This window comes from Emys orbicularis, chromosome 13, assembly GCF_028017835.1.
Source record: "Emys orbicularis isolate rEmyOrb1 chromosome 13, rEmyOrb1.hap1, whole genome shotgun sequence".
Taxonomy (NCBI): Eukaryota; Metazoa; Chordata; order Testudines; family Emydidae; genus Emys; species Emys orbicularis.
Window position 1 is genome coordinate 6,115,950 of NC_088695.1, and position 25,379 is coordinate 6,141,328.

At 48.2% G+C, this 25,379-nt stretch overlaps 1 protein-coding gene across 1 annotated transcript; it reads right to left on the reverse strand.

Moving 5' to 3' along the window:
• Positions 1-7,583: 7,583 nt before the first annotated feature.
• Positions 7,584-24,938, reverse strand: LOC135888425 (zinc finger protein RFP-like). Its single transcript, XM_065416231.1, has 7 exons — positions 24,519-24,938; positions 21,878-21,973; positions 19,213-19,443; positions 14,188-14,210; positions 11,958-12,079; positions 8,734-8,766; positions 7,584-8,113 (listed from the first exon to the last, which is right to left on the reverse strand). Exons 1-7 carry the CDS (start codon positions 24,936-24,938, stop codon positions 7,584-7,586), a joined length of 1,455 nt encoding a protein of 484 aa, XP_065272303.1.
• Positions 24,939-25,379: the final 441 nt, after the last annotated feature.

Consider the following 25,379-nt stretch of genomic DNA (forward strand, 5'->3'; position numbering starts at 1 on the left):
GTCCCTACACGTTATTTAATCCTAATTTCTGGCCAGTTTATAATAATTCTGCTTCAATGGATTTGGAGTCTTTTTCTACGGTATATTTTCCCTTTAACGCTTATTTTTTCTCTCTAACATAATGGGACACACACAAAAGATTTACAATATTCCTGTCATTGATTCTCAGATCAGAATGAAATGTGTTCATTTTTTCTAATCGTTTCTTTCGAGGGAAGAGGAAAAGGTTCATCTCCCTTGCCTGTTTCCTGCCGTCGCTGCATTTGCAGGTGGTCGCTTTAACAAAAGGCTTGTTTTTCCTCCAACCAGAGTCTTGGACTCCTTGTCGTCCTATCAGAGCCGGCCTTTCCTTGTGAGCCAATCAGCGCTCACTCGTGCCTATATAAGGATCCCCTAGCAAGTAGTGGTCTGTTGGTTTTGCCTTTTTTCACTGTACGGTACAGAAAGGTGAATAAAGAAGTACTGTTGTGGGTTTTTCCCGCTCTTTCTCTATGGCTAGGGTAAAGCAGATAGTGTCTCAGGTATCCCTGCGGAGAGCCCAGTGGAGTAAGCAACTCGGGGAAAAGGGTCGAACAAATGCCTATTCCTATACACCAGAGAAGGTGAAGAAACTCCCCCATGATCGTCTTCATACCGAGGTGTTCTGGCAGAGCCGAGGGTCTCTGAACTTTACTGAGATGTTGCTTCCTAAACGGTCTTTTCAGCGCCTGAGCAAGATGGCCATTCAGCGCTCTGGGGGGAGCCGCCTGCGTGTCCAGCTTCCCACCTATCTAGCCTTGCAGGAAGCCACGGAAGCTTATCTGGTGCAGTTGTGCGAGGACTGGAAGTTATGCGCTCTGCATGCGAAGAGAGTCACTGTCGCATCCAGCGATGTTCACCTCGTGCGATGCCTGCGCGGGGCAAGAGCCTGAAGGCGGTTAATGCGGATCCACGTGACGGCGGCACCCGAGCCCGAAACGACTTCAAATCGGGTTAAACAATTTGTCCTTATGATCAAGTAGTTAATAGGTTCCGTTATGTAAAACTAAGGGGGAGTAACTTTCATTTTTAACGTGCGACAATGTCCCATGTCTTACGTCTTTTTTTTGTTAAATGACTTTCAAAGTTTTTTTTTTTTTTAAATCCACGGACAGTGAAAATTAAGCATCTTTTCTTTGTAGGGAGAGTGGGGGATTGGTCTCTAAAACATTGCCATAGAGATCAGAGTGAAGTCTACTTACTCGCCCCCCCACACACCTCTTTCTCTGTCTCTCCTTCCCCCCAATAACCTAATACGGAGGTTAAAGGGGTTAGTTTGCGCTTTGAGTAAATATTTCACAGAATGAGTAAGTATGTAGATGCACAATTCTGTAGTAAATATTCCTAAAACAGCGCTGAAAGTGCCCTTAATCCCTTACACGTTTTATGCGCAGTGTGTTAAATTCGCAATCAACTACGTGCTGTGCTGACTCAAGATTTGATTTGACACATGATTTCAGTAGTACGGATGTGCCATTACAGAATCCTCTACGGGACCGTTCACAGTGCTACACCCTACGTGCTGCTAGCGTGTAGTTTGTCGGTATTGTGATGCTAAAAGTTTGTTTCAGCCGTGTGATGCGCATCTCACCCCCTCATACACACACCACTCTAATAGGGTGATAATGCCTCAGTGATATCTTGCCTTTTCTGAAGCCCTTCAGCTGAGGATCTCAATTTTATAAGTGCTAATCAAGGGTTACAAGAGCAAAGATCAAGTGCTGTTAAATCAACTGCACGGATTGAGAGAGAGAGAGGCTAATAGATTTGCTCCAGGCTACTATAAAGTCGGAACTATAACCGTAAACACCCAACTACCATTCCCACACTCCTGCTATTAATTTCCATCCCCTAGAGAGGAAATTGTAAAGTAAGATCCCTTCGCACCGTGGAGGTCATTCCCCACTGGTTTGTGCCTCCTGGAGTCATTTCAACGTAAAGCAAAGTGATTGCAACATCCTACCAAAGCGGTTTGAATTGACACAAATAAATCCCAGTAACCCTTTAACTCATCCTATCATGACTTTCCTTTTCGTGGGCATGTAGTACTCCGAAACGGACACACGAGGGCAGCCAGTCCTCATAAATGAGAAAATGCTGCGTGTAACTATTTAAATACTGATGAGTGCAAGGGGCGTGGGAGGAATCGGATGCTGGGTCTCCCACCTCCTCTGTGAGTGCTCAAACCACCAGGCTACAGGGTCATTTTCTCCGTTGCTTAAGAACGGTTTGAGTGTTTCTACCCAGTGGAACAGCTGCAAGAGGACAGATTGAGGGAGCCCCACACCAGACTATCCCATAGCTCAGGGGTTAGCACCCTCCCCTGAGGGGTAGGTTCAAATTCTTTCTCCCACTGTGGCAGAGGGGGGAATTGATCCTGGGTTTCCCACATCCCGGAGGAGTGGTTTTAAACTCTGGGCTAAAGGCTATATAGGTGCGTAGCCCCAGCACCATCTCCAGCAGCCAGATTTTGAGTAGGGCCCAGTCTGGCAGGTGTGCTCAGTCAGTGAGGCACTGCAAAGGAGTTATGGGGGCTCACTGCCTGTCCTCCACTGTTTGTGGCTTGTTTGCATCAACAGGAGAACAAACAGGATGGGGATAAATGAAATTAGCTCCATGAAAAAATTCACCAGACACCTACTCGCTACTAACCTGCAGCCCCCAGCTATCCCAGCCCTCAGCTCCCCCTACTCTGCTGATGTCCCTCAATCCTGACCTGCAGCCCCCTGCTAGCTGAATTCTCAGCTTCCCCTGCAGCTCTGATGATCCCCCTCAATCCTGACCCACAGGCCCTGACTAATCCCATCCCTGGGCTTCTCACCGCCCCCCTCTCCACAGCTCTGCTGGTTCCCTCTGATGCCCCTCCCCTGCCCCACCAGATACCTAGGCTAACGCACTCAGTGTCCTGCTGTGACTCACCCAACTCAGGTCAACAGTGATCAACTTGTGACCAATGTGGGGGGGGGGGGCAGGGGGCAACTAGAAATAACAAAACCCCTATTGGCAAGTGACTGTGAGAAGCAACTCAGGGGCTTGAGGGCAATTTCAAACACCCCTCCCCCCCGAGGAATAAACATGGTCAAATGTGTCAATAATGATCATGACCCAACCCCATGTTCTCAGAACCAGGATCTTGCCTGGAGTGGCTCTTGCAAGCTAAGCGGGTCTGGGCAGAATTTTGAAAGGCGACGTCAAGAAGGCTGCAGTTGCTACTTGGAGTGGGATGGGGGGTTCTTTCCCCTGTCAGAGCTTACCCCAATGCCCCTGTGTGATGCTAGTGGGCGCTGTGCTGCAGTGATCAGGGTTGGGGGCTCAGTTGGGGCTGCGTGCCCCTTGCAGTCCCCTCCCAATGTCCCAGCACAATTCCATGCTGCATCAGGTGCTGACTTGAACTTTAGAGATAACCAACTCACCGGCCCCACTTTGTCACTAAAGGTGTCCTGGTGCTTTCTCTCCTAGATCGGGTCTGAACCCTGGGGTCTTGGCTAAATACCCCCTTGAATTATTCCATTCTGCCCATCTGCACCAGTATTTCATAAAATCATAGGACTGTAGGGTGGAAGGGGCCTCGAGAAGTCATCAAGCCCAGCCCCCTGCATGGAGGCAAGACGAAATAGACCTAGACCATCCCTGACAGGTGTTTGTCCAGCCTGTTCTTAAACACCTCCAGTGATGGGGGTTCCACAGCCCCTCTACGCAATCTGTCCCATTGCTTAACTAACCTTAGAGTTAGGCTGTATTGCCTAATATTGTCTAACCTTTTTCACTGATCTGCAAGTGTGCTTCACAGTCCCGCGCTACACACAAATTTTGTATCAGTATTACTGTCAGTTAGGAGGGTGATTTTATTTTTTAAATTTTTGTTTTTTACTGATAGTGTTATTCCAGTACACCCCCTAGTGTGAAAACAGCTGTACCCTTGTGCGGGGATAGCTTATTGCCCCTTCCACGCTGGACTATGAAATATTCGTACAGTAAAACCTCAGCGTTATGAACACCAGAGTTACGAACTGGCCGGTCAACCACACACCTCATTTGGAACCAGAAGTACGCAATCAGGCAGCAGCAGAGACCAAAAAAAAAAAAAAAAAAAAAAGCCCAAAAAAGAAAAAGGACAGTGCTATGTTAAATGCAAACTACTAAAAAATAAAGGGAAAGTTTAAAAAAAAAAAGATTTGACAAGGTAAGGAAACTCTGTGCTTGTTTCATTAAAATTAAGATGGCTAAAACCAGCATTTTTCTTCTGCAGTGTAAAGTTTCAAAGCTGTATTAAGTCAATGTTCAGTTGTAAACTTTTGGAAGAACAACCATAACATTTTGTTTAGAGTTACGAACATTTCAGAGTTAACGAACAACCTCCGTCCCCAAGGTGTTTGTAACTCTGAGGTTCTACTGTATTTATACTGTATATTTATTTAAATGTATTAATTAAATGTATGTGTATTTAAACTGTAATTTATAGCAATTTATACTGGTATAACTCCATCCACACTTGTCTAAGGTGCTCCCTGTCCTTTTACTATTCTGGTATAGTTAAAGCCATACAAGTTTTATGTCTGGACAAGTGAAAACATGGGCCTTATATTTAAACCAGTGAATTAATCTTAAATAATCACCACATTTTAAGTTATGAACCCCATACGGAAAAAGGGATCCCTATGTTACACGTGTGGTACTTGGAAATGATTCAGAAACAATCATGTGAAGAGTAGGAAACAAAATTGATTGCAAAGACTGAAATTTACTGCCAGATACCAAAAAAAAACCACCCCCAAGAATTGGGAATTACAGACAGAACCAATATGACAACGCTTTAAACCCAATTCTCCTAATGGGAAAGGCTTGGGATGCAACAGATATTGGCCATGTTTTTCATTCTGTGCATATCTATGAAATTTTCCCTACAGATATTTCCCATTTAATTCATGTTCCCAAATTTCTTTCCTTGGTCCATGCTGGAAGCAATACATAACAGGCTCAAAGCAGGGTTTCCTTTCTTTAGTTTCTGCCATTATAATAACTGCTATTTCTTACTGCAAGAGACTAAATTCCCTTAGAAAGGAAAAATAATCCCCCCTTGTGAGCAGCCTGATTAGGGGGAAGGTGGGTAACTTAATTACAATGATGTTTTCTAATTGGGAGCAGGATTCTGCCCCTGACGTTCTCACGCCACATTGTAGTTTTTGCTCGCAGGAGGGATTCTGATGGAGTCCTCCAGGGTCAGAGAGTCAAGAAGCTATGGATGGAGTTTTTGGGACTCAGCACCCACAACTGGGGTAGGGTTGCCATCTAGCTAATGGCTGGTAACTGGACCCCTGAGGTCCCATCCCCTATCCCATCAAAGGCTCCATCCCTTCTCCGCCTCTTACCCCCAAAGCTCTGCCCCTGTCTCTTGCCCCTCTCCCCCTCTCCCTTGCTGGGTTGTCTCAAGGAGCCTGCCTGCAGGTAGGAGGCAACCCTCGCCGCATGGTAACCTGGCTTTTGGTTCTGGTGCCATAACGTTGCCAGGTCCCCTTTTCGATCCGACTTTTCTAAATGGCACCCAGACGCAGAAGCCAAAAACTTGACTGTCTGGGTAAAACCCGGACGGGTGGCAACCCTAAACTGGGGGGGTCAGATTATCTAAACTCCCATTGAGGCACCGAAATAAACAGGCAGATTTTCAGATAAGCTCAGCACATGGGGTGCATCTGAATGCTGGGCACTTTGCAAGATCTGTCCCCAAGTGTGACCACTGAGCATCCTGAAAATCTGGGCCTCCGTTCCTTTAAAAGAAAAAAAACGTAGCTCTAAGTGACTAGCAGAAACCTTTCATAAAAACAGTCCTTTCAGCGAGTGCTCTCCCATTCTCAGAGCACGCTCAGCTATCGCTGCTTGTGTGGATGGAGCGGGTTCTGGACTCCCCACTGGGAATCTGGGATTCCAGACGGATGCTGCAAAAGAATTCAAGGCAGGGAGCTGTTTTTATAACATCTTTCTTGTCCTCCCTGGAAGGAGCCAACCAGGGCCTGGGCCCGAACCTGACGTTAAGGCTCTTGTGTTTACCAGATGTGTACGTAAAGTTAGGCCTGGTCTACACTTAAAACTTGAATTGGCCTCACTACGTCTTTCAGGGCTGTGAAAAATGTTGTACCCTGAGCGCTGTAGTTAGGTCAACCTCACCCCTGGCGTAGACCCGGCTAGGTCGATGGAAGAATTCTTCTGTTGCCCTAACTGCCAGCTCTCGGAGAGGTGGATTAACTATGTTAATGCAAAACCCCCCTCCATCGATGTTGGAAGCATCTACACTATGGCGGCAAAATTGCAGCACCGTAGTTTAGGGTGGCCAGGTGCCCGGTTTTCAACCAGAAAGTCCAGTCGAACAGGGGACCTGACAGTGTCCAATCACATCTACTGACTGGACTCTCAAAGTCCGGTTATTGAGGGCGGGGGAAGCGGGGAGGTGCTGGGTCATCACCCGTACCAGCCCCTACTCAGCCAGGGCCACCTCCTACCTGTGTGAGGTGACTGCAGCTCCCAGCCCTGGCTCTGCAGGTGAGTCCCTCCTGACCCAGGTTTGAGAGGGGAAAAACAGTGAGTGACGGGGGGAAGAGGAGTGAACAGGGGTGGGGCCTTGGGGGAAGAGGCAGGGCAGGGATTGGGCTTTGGGGGAGAAGAGGCGGGGCAGGGGTAGGGCCTTGGGGTGAAAAAGGTGGGGCAGGGGAGGTTCTGGGACTCCAGCTGGAGTGCCCAGCGTTTTTTAAATATTACCAAGTTGGCAACCCTACTATAGCTGTGCCGCTGTAGTGTAGAAGTACCCGCAAGGACTCTGCTCAGGGGAAGGATCCCACCAAGTGCACAGGGATGTGATCCTCACCTTCCCGCTCGTCATAAAGTGAGTGCAATTCACAGGGTGTAACCACACCCCTGCCCCTTTCATCTCTTCTCTTTGTTCTCAAATCCCGCCCCCCTTCCCTAGCTTCCCCCTTCCAGTCCACACCTTCTCTTCTCTGGGTTTCCCGTCTCTACTCACCATTTCCCTCCCGCATCTCCACTTCCTCTTTCTTGGGCTTCTCTCTCCACACCCCATTTCCTTCCCTCTCCCCCGCCCCAGGTTCCCCCTCTCTCATACTCTGAGCTGGCAGACAGCCAATCCTAGAGAACCTGAAGAGGTTGGAGGGGAAACAGGCCGGACAACCCCTGAGACAATGGCCTGGGCCACACTTAAAAAGTTAGGGTGACACACTGCGTCGGTCAGGGTTGTGGGGAAAAACAACGCACACCTGGATGCTGTAGCTATGCCAACCTACCCCCCAGCATGGACGCAGCTATGGCAACGGAAGTAGGCTTCCATCAACATCGTTACCTTCGCTTGGGGAGGGGGAGTTCCTACACTGAGGGCAAAGCCCCTTCCGTTGGTGTCGGCTGCATCTACACTATGGGATTATCCCAGCATAGTTACGGGGCGAGCTGGCTGTGTCGCAAACATCCCTGTAGCATGGACAAGGCCAGTGAGTTTGGCCCATGTAACCCGGACATCTCCTTCTGTCAAGGACGCTCTGAGTACAGAGCCCTGAGGCCCGGTGTTAACCTGTGATGCAGGGGAGTAGCCTGAGGTGCGTTTGCATATCCCCAACCCGGAAAAAAGGGAAGATTTTCTCCCCTGTAAAAGAAGCTGATGGGAATGAAAATATCCTGGCCATGCTATCAATATCTATAAATGACACCAACCCCTCTTCATACTCCAGACAAACCAGAATCCGCGTGGGGCTCCCGCTCAGGGTCAGAAGAGTCACAGGGGACGTTAGAACCCGGTACTGACCTCTGCAGAGCCCCATGGCCCAGATGCCCCCCTCAGGGTCCAAGCTGATCTCTCCCTTCCTCCTCACAGACTCTCTGGACACCCCCACAGCCCAGTTTCCCCCATCCCCCACTTCCACCATCCAGCAATGTTTCCCCGAGGTGAATCCCTCACAGCCCAGCACGCAGCGAGAAGGATCAAATCTCTTAGGACTGTAGGGCAGATCCTGCCGCGTGTCTCCCCATCTCACGCTTTTCCGTCTCTTGGACACAACGAAGCGGGGATGAGCCGTGGCTGGATCAAAACTCACATTTGCTGCAGTGGGAAAGAGAAAGTCAGAGCATTACGGGCCCTGGGGGACGGTTTGATCGTGTCAGTGGCAGAATCTACCCCAGCTGGAGAGTGAATCTGGGAATCTACTTCCTCCACGATTCACCCGGCTCTGAATGGGGAGCAACTCGGAGACGTCAGCAAATTGCAGGGCAGATGCATTCCCTTGGCACAGACGGGTCAGATACAGAGCGAAAGGATTCAGGACCCTCTCGCATGTCCTTCCACAGTGGGCCACGTGAAACGTGTTGGATTAGGCCACAGATCCTCTCTACACCCACTGCAGCACTTTCGCTCCCTCCCTCCCGTGTAAGGCTTGCTGGGCGAATCCCCCAAGCATGTTTTCCTGGCTGCGTCAGGTTAGATGAGACCCACCAGCATGCAGCTTTATCCTGCAGCCCTCCTTAAGGCGATCCTCTGACACCTGCAGCTTGGTCCATGCCTCCTGCTGTATATTGGCCACCGGCTTTTGTGTTATTGTATTTCAGAGGCGCCTTCCCTTACTCCAGAATCCACGGACACACCCGTAAATTAACTTTTCTCCTCCATTCAGGAAGATAAACACCGACAACCATTCAGTCTGTCAACCGGCGCCTGAAATTTACCTGATTTCAACACAGTTTCAGATGGCAGAGACTCTAGAAGAAAAAAAACAAACGGGGCAGAGGGAAAGGTGAGATCTGCTGCTGCAACAGAGGATGGAAAGATTCCTAGCATTTGTTACTGTAACAGGTTTAACTATTTGTGCCTGCGGACGTGTGTGTATAGAAACCATCTCAGCCTTTAAGCCTCTCTGATATAGGCATAGTGTAACTCGGTGATTTACTGACGCAAGCTAAGCTGGGTTCAGAACGTGTTAAACTGATCGACGTGCTTCCGCATTAGGGATTGCACTGATACTAGAGGATCACCCACATCAAAGTTTCTCCAGGACGCGCTCTAGCCTATCACACTCCAGCGGCTCCTTTCAACCCTCCATCCCCCTCCTCCCATGAACTCCCTATGTGCCACCCTCCTATGCCCCTCTATTTCCCTGCTACCCTCCCCACCATCTATGTCATCCCTGGGGCCCTGCGTGTCCCCCCCCCGCCACATGCCTGAGTCCCCCATTCTCCCCCCCTGCCAGGAGTTCTGTGTGCCCCCCAATTTCCCATACCAGAGTCCCCCAGTCTCCCCTCCATGCCAGCAACTCTGTGTGCCTCGCATTCCACCTAACCTCATCTCACCCCACCATGCCAGGAGCTATGTTCCCCCTTCTCCTTCCTCAATCCCTCCTTCCACTAGGGGTTCTGTGTGCACCCTCATACTCCCTCCCTAGTACCAGCATCCCCCTTCTTTCCCACACGGCAGGGGTTCCATGTGCACCCCATTCCTCCCACCCCCCTTTCCTCACGCATTTATGTAGAGATATGCAAGAAAGAACAAGTGAATGGAGCCAACACAATACAGGTCTGTCTCATCTTATGCGGGGGTTCCGTTCCGCGGTTAGCGCGTAAAGCGAAAACCGCGTATAGCCAAAATTCCATTGAGTTCAATGGTGGGCGAAATCGCCCGCACTACAGGTATAGTATTAAAATTGTTATTTTTCTCTCTTTTTTTTTGCCGACCGCGTAAAGTTGAAATCGCGCATGTTAAATGCGCGTAAGATGCGACAGACCTGTATGTAACCAGACTCTGGAAACGACTGACAGAAGGTTGCGGAAGCCAGAAATTTAGTATACTTCTGAAAAGGACTGGACATTTATATAATTATACTAATAATACATGTATGGTTAATTATTATTAATATCTATTAGTTATTATTAGCATCTAGCATGGAAGGATTAGATTTTTATCTGGAAATGGTGGTAAACATTGATTTCACCGCACACACACAAACCAACGGAAAGAAAGATTTCCATCAGTAAAAATCAAAATGTACAGCAAGGCAATGTGAGAAAAATGCTGCTCCAGACCTGCTTAGAGTTTGATTTAAGGGTATTTTCTTTGTATATTTTGACACATGAGGTCAACAGGTTGTGTTTTAACCATTACAAAAGCTTTAAATGTTTTGAATCTCAACATCTACTATCATTAAATAATTTTTGTCTGACCCCCCCCCATAATATTGTACAACTGTGAAAATTTAAATTGATCAAAATCTAAAAAAAATGCTTAAAACGAGACATTAATCTGTCAAAATTACAAAAAGAAAGTGAATTATGCCAAGATGTAATATCTAGCTTAGTGCTTTTGATCAGTAGGTCTCAAAAGCTCTTTACAAATAACTTTATCTCCATTTTACAAAGAGGAAAAGTGATTTGCCTAAGGTCACCCAGTAAGACAGTGGTAGAAACCCCTCGGTCTCCTGCAGTGCGGTCCAGTGATCTAGCCACTAGGCCAAACTGCTGGATAATAAGTGCATCAACAGCTATAGTATAAGGGAGGGATGTAAAAATGTTCTGCTGCAGGTTTGATCCCAGTGTCTAACTATTGGGGATTAGGATGAGAACTTTGCAAACCAGGAGGGGGGGGAAAATGGGTCAAACTTTTGGGTTTTTTTAGTTAAAAAAAAAAATTGAAGGAAAATCCAAGCGAAAAAGTAATATTCGCCTGAAAAATCAAAACTGTTTACTTTCAAAATGGTGAAAAGGAAACAGTTTGACTTTTTTCAAGATTTATCTTCTTTAGGTTTGTTTGTTTGTTGGCGTTTATTTTTAGTTTTGTTTCCTCCCATTTAAAAGAATTCACCGACCAGTGGAACGAATTCATGAAATGTTTTGGTCAACCCAAATCTGCATTTTAAAATGAAAAAGAAAAGAAAAGTTTCTGATGAAAAATTTCACCTAGTTAGGCTTGTGCTTAGTCCACTAGGCCACGCTTCCTCTCAGACCAGGTCTACACTACAAACGTACATTGGTTTAACTACATCGCTCAGGAGTATGAAAAATCCACATCCCTGAGCGACACAGTTATACTGACCTAACTCCAGGTGTAGACAGTGCTATGTTGACAGGAGAGAGGCGCCATCTTTCTTTGTTCCCGGGGGGGGGTGTCAATGTATACTCCGCCCCAGGCCCTGCCCCCACTCCACTCCTTCTCCCAAGTCCCCATCCCCGCCCTGACTCTTCCCGCCCCTGCTCCGCCCCCAAGCACGCCCCTTGTCCTCCTCCCCCACCCCCAGTGCCTCCTGCACGCTGCTGAACAACTGATCGTGGTGGGCAGGAGATGCTGCGGGAAAGGGGGAGGAGCTGATCGGCGGGGCCACCGGCGGGCAGGAGGCACTGGGGGGGGAGGAGCTGATCCACAGGGCTGCCAGTGGGTGCTGAGCACCCACTATTTTTTTTTCTCTGGGTGCTCCAGCCCTGGAGCACCCACGGACTCGGCGCCTATGATGTGAGAGCTTCTCCTGCCAGCATAGCTACCGCCTCTTGGGGAGGTGGATTAACTATGCTGATCAGCGTAATAGCATCTTCGCTGAAGTGCTACAGCAGTGTAGCTTTTTGAGTGTAAACTGGCCCTCAGTCTGTTGTGTTTCCCTTTTCCTGCAGCTGGAGGTCCTACCAGCTGTTTAGCCAGTGGGGCTGGCTCAGCTGTCGGTGGCCAAGCGAGAGGGGGATTTTGGCGCTTCAGGGCATTCAGAGGCAGCATGAGAAGTGCATCCCTCCACCGCTGCAAACTGATCCAGGGTCATCCCCAAAATAAGAGACTGCTGCCCGTGCTTCTCCTGGACTACAGAGGCCAGCCCTGCATGGCTGGAGTGCAGGCCATGAGTCATCCGTGAGCTTCAGACAAGATCAGTGATAAGCTCCCAACCCCAGCGATCAGTCTCAGGACAAGGGTCTGTTACCTTTGAATTTCTTCACAGCATCCTGTAGCGATACGGTTTCTTGAGAGAGTTCTTTGATTCTTCTTCTCCAGTCAGGAGATTCCGCAGTTGGATTTTGAAACTTCCCCTTCCCCGTCTTACATCTAGAGAGAAAACAACCTACATCATCTTCATCGGAATGGTAACCGAGATGGAACAAAATTTGAGGGGCCCAATCAGTACTTGGTCCTTGCTCATATGCATACAAATGGTCAAGCACAATTGCAGCCTTTAGGATTTGTCAACATGGGGAATTATTCCAGAATAACTATTCCGGATTAACTTCCTGTGTGGATGCTCAGCTAATTCAGAATGAGGCACTCTTATTCTGGAATAAGAGAATTCACAGAGGGAGGTTATCGAGAATATCTAATCTGCTTTAAATTTACCCGACCTGAACCCACATTAACTTCCCAGTGTAGAAAAGGCCTTACTTTCTCCTGGAAGGATCAAAATATTTCAGGGTTGTTATTGTCTTTCTACAGTGCTTGTATAACTCAAAACACGAAGTGATATTTACTGACAGCTCTGAATTAAGGGTCAAAGTTAAGGTTGGTTTTGAAAAATGTCTAATCAATTTTTTTTGCCTCTACATTATTTGAAGAGCGTGTCTGAATAAGAGAGTCTTTTATATATAGCCTGCCTTTCCCCAACCACTTTCATATTTTAAATACACAGAATTCCTTAATTGTAATATTACTGACATCTACTTTTTTGTAACATTCCTGTCGCCTAGAGACACTAAAGTTAACAAGGGCACGTTAAATTAACAAAGGCGTCTGTTATTGTCTGAAATTGAATGTTCTTTGGTAAGAAAAGGCCTGGTCATGTTTGGTTTGTCTTTTAAAAGAAATATTGCATGGTAAATTAAGAGGGCAAATAAGGCTGGATTTTCAGAAGTTCAAAAGAACACAAGCACCATTAATTTTCAGTTGAAAAGAATTCAAGACTATAAAGTTCAAGTTCCAGAAACTTTATGTGCTTGGGGGAAGAAAGCTTGTTGACGCCTATGCGGTTTAACAACAGTTCACAGATATTACCGGGGTTTGAGCTTCAGGGTTCTCTCTTCTGTAGGGTTTATAAGCTCTTCGTGGTCTGCTGCCTAAGTTATTACAGGGCACCATATTTATAAGTAAGTTTGTATAGGGCTGTCTGTTTAAAGGGGAAATAATTCATAGTGCTCCAAATCCATATGCATATTCAATTTGACCTGCAACTGCGTATGTCAGTAGAAAGATGGGGATACTGGGAAGCAGATTTGGGGTCATTTGGTTGAGGGGTTCCTGAGAGACATAACCCCACAAAAACTATTTTAAGATTTGTTTCCTCTTCTAATACTTTTATTTGCCGAGCTGGGAAAAACAAAAACTATGGACAACATCCAAATAAAATTTCTATCTCTGGACAAACCCTGCACTCATCCAGCATCCCGCATCAAGATCCATCCTCAAAACTGAGTAAGGGTACGTCTACACTTACCTCCGGGTTCGGCGGTAAGCAATCGATCTTCTGGGATCGATTTATCGCTTCTTGTCTAGACGCGATAAATCGATCCCGGAAGTGCTCGCCGTCGACACCAGTACTCCTGCTCCGCGAGAGGAGTACGTGGAGTCGACGGGGGAGCCTGCCTGCCGCGTGTGGACCCGCGGTAAGTACCTTGTAGTTCGAACTAAGATACTTCGACTTCAGCTATGTTATTCACGTAGCTGAAGTTTCAGAGTAGCAGCCGTGTTAGTCTGTATCCGCAAAAAGAACAGGAGTACTTGTGACACCTTAGAGACTAACAAATTTATTAGAGCATAAGCTTTCGTGGGCTACAACCCACTTATGCATCCGAAGAAGTGGGTTGTAGCCCACGAAAGCTTATGCTCTAATAAATTTGTTAGTCTCTAAGGTGCCACAAGTACTCCTGTTCTTCTTGTAGCTGAAGTTGCGTATCTTAGTTCGAACTGGGGGGTTAGTGTGGACCAGCCCTAAGTCAAACATTATTAGCCTGTCATTTTGGTTCTGCAGAGTGGCGTACAACACTGATATGAGCTGTGCACAGAATCCCAGCAGGGCTGGGTTTAAATACACACACATACAGAGAGCGTCTTAATTTAAGGGCACATCCTCAAAGCCCTCTAAAATTCACAGACAGACTCAGATCGGCTACACCAGTTGAAGTGTGGGCTGGGAAGTGTCAGTTGGCAGCAAGAAGGGGCCACAATACCTGCTCAAGGTGCTTCTGATGACCTGGAAAGAGAGAGAAAGAATAGAATCATAGAATCGTAGGACTGGAAGGGACCTCGAGAGGTCATCTAGTCCAGTCCCCAGCACTTCTGGCAGGACTAAGTATTATCTAGACCATCCCTGACAGGTGTTTGTCCAACCTGCTCTTAAAAATCTCCAATGAAGGAGATTCCACAACCTCCCTAGGCAATTTATTCCAGTGCTTAACCACCCTGACAATTAGGAAGTTTTTCCTAATGTCCAACCTAAACTGCCCTTGCTGCAATTTAAGCCCATTGCTTCCTTGCCTATCCTCAGAGGTTAGAGAACAATTTTTCTCCCTCCTCCTTGTAAAAGGGAGCTCAATCCATACCCCACATTTCCCTGTCCTGTTCCCCACACATTTCCCTGTCCTATTGCCCCCACCCTGCCTTGTCTACACTAAAGGGCCTTCGCAGGTATAACTATGCCAGCAGAGCCCCCTAGTGGACACAGTGCAAAAGCTCACAGAACGAATTATAGCTACATGATCTCCTTGAATGACATAAACTAGGCTGGTCTCAAAGGCACCAACTTCTCCTGGTGCTGGTGGGAGCTTGCGCCCCCCTGCTCCGCTCCGACTCCACCCCTGCCCCACCCCCTCCCGCCCCTGCCTTGCCTCCATTCCAACCCCTTCCCCAAAGTCCCTGCCCCAAGTCCACCCCCTCCCTGCCCCTATTGGACCCCTTCCCCAAATCCACGCCCCAGCCCCACCTCTTCCCCGCCTCCTCCCCTAAGCGCACCGCGTTCCCGCTCCTTCCCCCTCCCTCCCACAGCTTGTTACGCTGCAAAACAGCTGTTTTGTGGCGGCAAGCCTGGGAGGAGAAGCGGGGACATGGCGCGCTCAGGGGAGGAGGCAGAGGTGAGCTGGGGAGGGGGGGCAGGGAGCTTGGCTGCCAGGGGTGGGCGCAGAGCACCCACCAATTTTTCCCCATGGGTGCTCCAGCCCCAGAGCACCCACAGAGCCGGCACCTATGGCTGGTCTGTCGGAATTAGGGTGACCAGATGTCCCGATTTTATAGGGACAGTCCCGATTTTTGGGTCTTTTTCTTATATAGGCTCCTATTACCCCCCACCCCATCCCGATTTTTCACATTTGCTGTCTGGTCACCCTAGTCGGAATAGTTGCATCAACACTGGGGATTTAGTAGGCATAACTACGTCGGCTGGTGGCATGATTTTTTTCACACCCCTGACCAGCGTAGCTATGCCGGCAAAACTTTGTAGCGCAGACTATGCCTTTGTCCCCTCTTTTCTTGTATCTCTGTTTAGCTAATCCCCTCCTAACAAAATCCCAGTCACTTTTTGGAGAAACAAAAAATCGTGGCACTAACATAACATTTGCAAATCTGTTCATGCTGCACGGATGTTCTCTCTCTTTTCCCTACCCTTTGTCTGTCTTGGCTATTTAGATTGGAAGCTCTTCAGGGCAGAGCCTATTATTTCAAGTTCGTACAGCTCCCAGCACAACAGGGCACGAATCTCGGTTGGCTCTTAGACACCACTGTGGTGAAATTACAATATCAGATAAGAACGGCCATACTGGCTCAGGCCAATGGTCCATCTAGCCCAGTATCCTCTCTCCCACAGTGGCCAGTACCACAATTTCAGGGGAAGTGTACAGAACAAGGTAATTGGAGTGACCCACCGCTGTCTTCCCCTCCTGGCTTCTGGCAGTCAGAAGTGGGAAACAAAATGAAGCGATTAAAAAAAAAGGGGAGTCATGTGATCCAAGAGACAGGCAAGGAAAACGAGTTTCGCTGGCTACTCAAAAAAACCCCAGTGCAATTTCAGCAGGAAGCGAATGTTCAAAGCATAGCACAGCAGGACAGGAAGGGAATAGAACCTGGTATAACTGCACATGGGATAGTGCAGGGGGCCACAGTAGCGAAGAGATGCAGACCAACTGGAAGATGTATGAAGGGCAACAAATTGATTGAGGGGCTGGATTGACTGATCTATGAGGAAAGAGTAAGACAGCTTCCAGAGATTCATCATTTTTAGGTCAGGAGGGACCACTAGCTCATCTAACCCAGTGGCATTCAACCTTTCCCAACCACCAATCAGGAGTCTGATTTGTCTTGCCTACCCCCAAGTTTCACCTCATTTAAAAATGACACAAAATCAGACATAAAAATACAGAAGTGGCCCAGCCACTATTACTGAAAAATGGCTGACTTTCTCATTGTTACCATATAATTATAAAATAAATCAACTGGAATATAAATATTGTGTATAGTGTGTGGAGCAGTATAAACAAATCATCGTCTGTATGAAATTTTAGTTTGTACTGACTTCACTAGTGCTTTTTATGTAGCCTGTTGTAAAACTAGGCAAATATCTAGATGAGTTGATGTCCTCCCTGGGAGACCTCTGTGTACCCCCAGTGGGACACGGACCCCTGGTTGAGAACCACTGGCCTAGGCTGACCTCCCATGTAACACAGGCCAGAGAATTTCACCCAGGTACAGCTGTGTTGAGCCTGATAAAAAAGCCCATCTTCTAGGAAGGCATCCTGTCTTGACCTGAATACACCAACAGGTGGAGAAGTCCACCTCTTCCCTGGGTAGTTTCTTCCAATGGTTTATAACCCTCACTGAAAAAAATGGGCCTCTTATTTCTAATTTGAATTTGTCTGGCTTTAGCTTTCAGCCCTTGGTTCTTGTTATGCCTTTCTCTCCTAGATTGAAGAGCCTAGTATTTCTGCCCGGGAAGGTATTTGTAAATCATAATCATGTCATCTCTCAATCCTCTTTTTGATAAGCTACACAGATTGAGCTCTTCAAGCCTCTCCCTTTAAGGCATTGTCTCCAGTCCTCACATTATTCGTGTGGCTCTTCTCTGCACCTTCTCCAAGTTTTCCACATGCTTTTAAAAATGTCCACCAGAACTGGAGGTAACATTCCCGTACAGAGCTAAACATCACCAGCATGGCTAAGCATGGGGCAGAGAAAGTGGAGGAACTCTTTAGGGTGAATTAACGGGGAGCAATGGGGTAATGCCCTGTGTCGTCTGCGGGGATGGGTGCATAGATGGCTGGATCTAGCAGTGTAGTGCCTTTTGCTTTTCATACAACAAATGCAATTTGAAAGCATTACAGAAGGAGAGTGGGGTCCAAATAATTGTGTGTACTAACTGTATGCAACAAGGAAAGCATGGCTACACGCATACTGCAGCGCTGGCAGGATTCTGAAACATAAGAACGGCCATACTGGGTCAGACCAATGGTCTGTCTAGCCCAGTGTCCTGTCTTCCGACTGTGGCCAATGCCAGGTGCTTCAGAGGGAATGAACAGAACAGGGCAAATATCGAGGGATCCATCCCCTGTCATCCATTCCCAGCTTTCTGGCAGTCAGAAGCTAGGGACACTCAGAGCATGGTTTTGCATCCCTGCCCATCCTGGCTAATAGCCATTGATGGACCTATCCTCCATGAACTTATCTAGTTCGTTTTGAACTCTATTATAGTCTTGGCCTTCACAACATCCTCTAGCAAAGAGTTCCACAGGTTGTCTGTGTGTTGTGTGAAAAAATACTTTAATCTCTCTTCATATGGAAGCTGTTCCATTCCCCTAAAAATTTTTGTTGCTTTTTTCTGTACTTTTTCCAATTCCAATGTCTTATTTTTTGAAATGGGGCAACCAGATCTGCATGCAGTTCTGCACAAATGGAGAAGACTGTGCGCACCTTTAGAGGATGCAGAAACTATTTAGAGGGATAGTGCCCAGGATGGTCCAGGGGTTAGCGCACTGGCCTAGAAGTTGGGAGACTGGGGCATAATTCTGTGATCTGCCACAAACTTCTTGCGTGACCTTGGGCACGTCAGTTAGCGTCTCTGGGCCCCAGCTTCCCACCTGGTGGTGTTAGGATAAATATATTACAGCCTGCCTGTGAAATGCTTTGCGATCTACTGATGAGAAAAGTGCTGTATAAGAATGGGGCGTTATTGTTATTACCAGCCCCTTCCCTTTTAGTGTGAAAGTCCGTCAAACAAACAAACAGAACAATCTACAAATGTGCTGCTCTACAGCAGAACCTCAGGGCTACAAACGCCTCGGAAATGGAGGTTGTTCTTAACTCTGAAACGTTCGTAACTCTGAACAAAAGTTTCCAACTGAACAGTGACTTAATACAGCTTTGAAACTTTACTATGCAGAAGAAAAATGCTGCTTTCCCTTTATTTTGTTAGTAGTTTACGTTTAACACAGTACTGTACTTCCTTTTTTTGTGTGTCTCTGCAGCTGCCTGACTGAGTACTTCCGGTTCCAAATGAGGTGTGAGGTTGACTGGGCAGTTCATAACTCTGGTGTTCGTAACTGTGAGGTTCTACTGTAACTCAATATGCAGCATATTACAAAGTGAGTCGGAAAGGAGGAATATGACTTCTACCCCTTGATTAGCTCATTCAGTACATTAGAGGCCAGAGACAGACAGACACACCCACACACAGAATTTTAGCCTGGGTCACACTAAATTTGAAGTACCAACTACTGCATGATCCAGCCAGTGGGTGCGTGGGACAAAGAACCACACGGTGTTTGCCGAGCTTGCAAGAGAATGAAACCAAGGAAGGAAAAGTTGAGGGTGAACGTCAGGGAAAACTTCCTAACAGGGAGGTGTGCTAGGCTGTGGAATGTTCTTCCCAAGAACAACAGTGAGAGCTCCCAACTCTTGAGATATTCTGGCCAAAACCCTGGGACATGTGGTAAAGGGCACAATCCTGCGCTTGCCTCACGGGAAATGGAATGAATGACACAGCTGGTTTTTGCAGTGTCGTTGTAGAGCGCCGTGTGTGGCGCAAAAGGCTTCTCTCTCCCCCAACAGAAGTTGGGCCAATAAAAGAGATTCCCTCCCCCACCTTGTCGCAGTTAGTCTTTGACACCCATCACTTCCAGGAATCTGTGACGCAGCTTTCAAAGAGCTAAATAACAACACAAACAGCAGCAGCACACAGACTGTGCAGGCATCTGGGGGTGGGGGGGTCTCACCTGCAAGAATTCACTCGCTGGCTGCTGGCATTTCCCCTCCATCTCGCAGACCATATCGCTGAGGCAAGTGAGTGCCTTAGAGTATTTGGTGGCATTTTCATCCCTCATCTTCACAATCTCCTTGTCCAGCTCGCCCAGCCGGCCCAGCCGATGTTTCTCTTGTTCCTCCAGAAACAGGCGCAACTGCTGAAATTCAGACACAACCTTCTGCCTCTCGGCTTCCACTTCTTTCTGCAGTGAACATGCGCACAGATAGGGAAAAGATCAGATCTGGGACACGCAGAGAGTCATTGGGACATTATAGTTACCAATGGAATACCAATTTTCAAAGGATTAGGATACAATAAAATGAATACAGTATAAAATAGTAGACAGGTACTCACCAGTCCAGTCACAGCACTGCACTGCAGAGTGGTTGGTTTCTTGAAGCCCTTAGGTGTAGACAGGGCAAGTTTTCTATACAGCAGGTTATCTTATGACACTACATATCACTCTGGGCAGCGCATCGCATACACCCAGATCACGGAAAATACACTGAACATTAAAGCGATACTGAACATCATTTAATCTTTGTTTGATGATTCAGAAGACACTTCAGGACCTTGCAGTGCCTCAGGGTCAGCATCATCAACATCAATTATCGTTGTAGATGTAGAAGGGGTAGGAGATGGGGCTGAATCTGTACTGACCCTATGACACACCCTGGAAGCTACTCTTCTGACCAGCGATGAGCTGCCAAAATTGTAACAACCGGTTCCCTACCGGGTCTTGGGTGGCACTTCGGCGGCGGCCTTCCGCCCAAGACCCGGAGCGAGTGAAGGACCCGCCGCCGAAGTGCCGCCGAAGACTCGGAGTGCCGCCCAGTGAGTACAAGCCCCACGTGCCTCCCAAACAGCCTGTCCCTCCCCATCCGACCCCCACCCACGTCCTGCCCCCGACTGCCCCCCTCAGAACCCGCAACCCATCAACCCTCCCGCTCCTTGTCCCCTGACCACCCACTCCTGAGACCCCCCCACCCTAACTACCCCCGAGGACACCACCCCCTACCCAACTCACCCCGCTCCCTGTCCCCTGACTGCCCCGATCCCATCCACCACCACCCCGACAGACCCCCGGAACTCCCACGCCTACCCAACCAACCCGTTCCCCATCCCCTGACCGCCCCCCCCAGAATCTCTGCCCCCTCCAACCACTCCCTGCCCCTTATCCAACCCCTCCTCCCAGCCCCGGCCCAGCCCCCTTACCATGCTGCTCAGGGCAGCTTGTATGGATGCCACGCGGCCTGCTGGAGCTCGCAGCCCCACCCCCTTATCATGCCGCTCAAAGCGGCAGGAGCTGCCGAGCTGCCCAGGAGTGGTCCAGAGTGCTGGCGTCGGCGGCGCGGCGCGCTGAGGCTCCGTGAGGGGCCGGGGGAGCCTCCCCAGCCGGGAGCTCAGGCGGGCCGGACAGGACTGTCCCGCGGGCCGGATGTGGCCCGTGGGCTGGAGTTTGCCCAGCAGCCCACCCCTTTAACAACCGGTTCTAAACCGGCTTCTAAATTTAACAACCAGTTCCCACGAACCGGTGCGAACCGGCTCCGGCTCACCACTGCTTCTGACTAAAGCCCTGATATCAGCTTGCTGACTTGTCTTCTGCCTCTTTTGCATAAAAGCAGAATGCAGAATGTGCAATTGTGTAACCTCCTGGGCATATACTAGTCCCAGTTACTAGACTGAAGATTTGTATTGGGAGATATCAGAAATGCAGTTAATAGAGCTTGCTGGTTGATAAAGTGCCGGATAACACAGCTTTTACTGTATATGGCAACCCGTAACAATACGAGTTCAGACATTTCCTGTTGACAGAGAATTTTCTGATCGCTTCCCCAGCAGCAAGAGCGCCTCCTCTGGTCAGCAGCCTCCTTAAACCAGATCCTTTGAATAGCAAGAAGGGGAGGAGGTTGGCCTCAGAAGGAGGGACTTCAGAGAGCAGCCATGGGAAAAAAGAAGCATTATCAATCTCATTGTTCGGATGATGCATTTTTCTGCAGTCTCCATTTTCCTTCTTAGGCTCCATGTATATTGTGTTAGCACCCAGAGGCACAGGCACCGGCTTTTCAAAGTGCCGGGGGGGGGCTCGACCGCTGGCTCTGCCCCAGGCCCTGCCCCCACTCCACCCCTTCCCCAAGGCCCCACCCCACCCCATCTCTTCCTGCCCCCACTCCATCCCGCCCCGCTTCTTCTCACCCCTGCTCCACCCCCAGCCCACCTCTTCTTGCCCAGTTCAACCCCCTCCCCCAAGCATGCCGCATCCTTGCTCCTCCCCCCCACCCCCGAGCCTCCTGCATGCCGTGAAACAGCTGATCACAGCGGGCGTGAGGGGGAGGCGCTGATTTGCAGGGCCTGCTGGCGGGCGGGCAACGCTGTGGGGTGGGGGGGAGCTTATGGGGGAACTGCTGGCTCCAGCCCCAGAGCACCCACGGAGTCTGCGCCTATGCCTAGGGGCCCAGCCCCATATATGTGTCTGCAGTACCTATCACAAACAAAGAATCTCTGAACCAGAACAGAGTTTGCAAAAGACAGCAGAGTAAATAAGTCCTAATCTCTCTCAGAGGGGAGCAGGTTACTCTTACGTTACTCCCAGTATCAGTGATGCCCTGGAGCTGGTAAGCAATAACGGCACCTACCAGAAGTTCCTGGCTTTTCACTTCCCCACTCGATTGACACTCGAGTATCTCAGCTCTCTCTTTCTTCAAAATCTCCAGGTGGCTCTGAATTTGCACCTAAGAAGTTAGGGGATGAACAAAAATAAAAATGCTTTATGAGCTCTGTTTAAACACACACATATTTTTGAGGCTCTTCCATCAACAATAACTAATAGATTATTTTTAGCCCCGTTGCTTATTAATATGGTGCGTTCATTAATGTGTTTTAAACCAGGTGCTAATGCCTACGATATTCTTAGTTACAATGTGATAGCAGCCAGGAGGCCCAGCCATAGATCAGGAGCTCATTGTACAAACAGACTGTCTCTGCCCCAAACGGCAAGCCATCTAGATGGGTAATAAATAAATTAATCATTTTCCAGATCCCCCTTGGAAATGTACCCAAGTCGCTCAGAGAAAGACAGTCCCTGCCCTAAAGATTGTATAGTCTAAGGTCTTGTCTACAGTACGGGCTAAATCAACGCAGCTGCAATCGATTTAGCGGGTCTAGTGAAGACGCGCTAAATTGATGGGCGAGCACGCTCCCGTCGACGTCTGTAATCCACCTCAACGAGTGACAGAAGTGATGTCACCGGGAGCGCGTCTCCCGTCGACATTGTGTAGTGTGGACACGGCTGTAAGTTGACCTAAGTTACGTTACGTAAGTTAACTAGTTCAACTTAGATCGACTTACAGCACTAGTGTAGACCAGGCCTAAGTCAGTGATATTCAGACCTGAGTGATTCAGGAGGCAAATTAGCGATCAACATGACCCAAAAGCCCCACAGTCGTGTGAATTCATTGTTTCATTTACTACAGGGGTCGGCAACCTTTCAGAAGTGGTGTGCCGAGTCTTCATTTATTCACTCTAATTTAAGGTTTCGCGTGCCAGTCATACATTTTAACGTTTTTAGAAGGTCTCTTTCTATAAGTCTATAATATATAACTAAACTATTGCTGTATATAAAGTAAATAAGGTTTTTAAAATGTTTAAGAAGCTTCATTTAAAATTAAATTAAAATGCAGAGCCCCCTCGGACTGGTGGCCAGGACCCGGGCAGTGTGAGTGCCACTGAAAATCAGCTCGCGTGCCGAACTCGGCACGCGTGCCATAGGTTGCCTACCCCTGATTTACTACAATATTATTCATATTTAAACAGTAGGCCAGGGAAAAGATTTAGTTTGTATATCATTCTCACAGCAAATAAGTTAATAATTTGGTGCAAGTTAATAACTTACTTGGTTAATAAGATAATACAAAGCATTCTGATTGGTTAACAATTAAATCACACAGTGTTTTAAGATCATGTGCTGCAGGAAGACACATTAAAGAGCCACTTGTGGCTTGCCAGCTGCAGTTTGACTATCACTGGTCTAAATAGCCAAGGCAGATGGCGGAGGGGGGAGTTACTCGCCCAAGGTCACCGGCAGAGCTAGAACAAGAACCCAGGTGTCCTGAACACCAGTTTCACACTTAAACGCTGCACCAGGCTGGGTCAAGTTGAGCAGGTGCTAACAAAAAACAGACCAAAGCTTGTGACTAAAAACAAACTCCCCTCTCAGTCGTTCAGGTTTCCCCTTCCTTATTACTGGTGACGTCATAACACTGTTATGGGGCTTTCAGGGAAACAAAACAAAACAGGCACAATAAGACCTAAATGCAGAATGGGGCTAGTGATGAGAAAGCTCCTTGTGAATAGGCGTGTGGGGGGGGGGGGGAAGAGACGATAGAGAAATAGGAGAGACAGCAGCTACTGAGGCTGGTCGGGTACAGCTGGCTCCAAACTGGGAATCAGTTACTACCTGGTTCCTGGCCCAATTCAGCCCCTCTGGGTCCCATTCTCATCCCCTGACTCAGCTTGTGGGTGAATTTATGCAGGGACAGAGCCCCCACAATATTTCCAGTGCACTGCACCCCTGTTTCACCACCCCATGCAGAGTAATCCCATGCCTATGAAAAAAATGAGGTTTAGATCCTTTATCGTGTGTAAAACCGTACTTTAAAAAATTATTTGTATAGTCCCTTTAGCTATAGAGTTTGCTATGCAAGATCTCTGTAATAATGCAGTGTTTCACCAGTGATTTCCGCTCTACTCCGCGCTGATTAGGTCTCAGCTGGAGAACTGAGTCCAGATCTGGGTGCCACATTTCAGGAAAGATGTGGACAAATTGGAGAAAGTCCAGAGAAGAGCAACAAAAATGATTAGAAGTCTAGAAAACATGACCTATGAGGGAAGATTGAAAACATTGTGTTTATTTAGTCAGGAGAAAAGAAGACAGAGAGGGGACATAATAACAGTTTTTAAGTACATAAAAGGTTGTTATAAGGAGAAGGGAGAAAAAGTGTTCTCAACCTCTGAGGACAGCACAAGAAGCAATGGACTTAATTTGCCGCAAGGGAGGTTTAGGTTGGACATTAGGAAAAACTTCCTAACTGGTTAAGCACTGGAATAAATTATCTAGGGAATTTGTGGAATCTCCGTCATTGGAGATTTTTAAGACCAGGTTAGACATACACGTGCTAGGGATGGTCTAGATAATACCTAGTCCTGCCATGAGTGCAGGGGACTGGACTAGATGACCTCTCGAGGTCCCTTCCAGTCCTACGATTCTATGGTTCCTACCTTGTACTCCTGGGCAGCCTCCTCGATGGGAACCACCGTGTGAGCTCGGTGCTCCTTGGATCTGTCACACACCACGCAGATGGGAGTTTGATCCTCCTCGCAGAAGAGTTTCAGAGTCTCCAGGTGTTTCTCACACACCCTCTCCCCTAGAGGCTCTTTGAACAGCCGCAGGCTGAGCTGTTTGGCCACCTCTGCCACGTTGGCCAGCTGCCTGTTTGGCTTGAGGTTTCTCCGGAGAAAGCTGCCCCTGCAGCAAGGGCAGGAGAGGTTTGTCTCCCATCCCCACAAGCACTGGGTGATGCAGGCTCGGCAGAAATTGTGCCCACAGTCTATAATCATCACCGGGTCTTTAAAATAATCCAGGCAGATGGAACAAGTAGCTTCCTCCTGGAGCGTTTTGGCTGGATTCGCAGCAGCCATTGTACCCAGCAGCAGGGCAAAGATGCACACAGAGTTGAGCTGCACTTATCTACTTCCTGAAGCTCAGGGATGGGTGGAGCTTTCATCAGCAATCAGCCCCCTTCCTGAAGTTGCAAGTTGTTTTGGCAGTTGTTGCAGCAGCAGCCACCCGGCCTGCTCAAGAGAACGGAGCCTACACGTTGGTGCGTTTCCCAACTTCTGGCCAGCCTACACGTTTTGCTCGTGGTGGGACTGATTGGTTCACTCCAGTTTGCACACACCTTGATGTATGCTAGCACAGTGACACCCCAGGCGTGTTTTGGTTTGCCCCAGTGCAGGGGCTCTCAACCTTTTCAGACAACTGGAGTCCGATTTGTCTTGCCTTCCCCCACGTTTCCCCTCACTCAAAACCGACTTCCTTACACAAGCAGACATAACAATCCAAAAGTGTCACAGCACGCC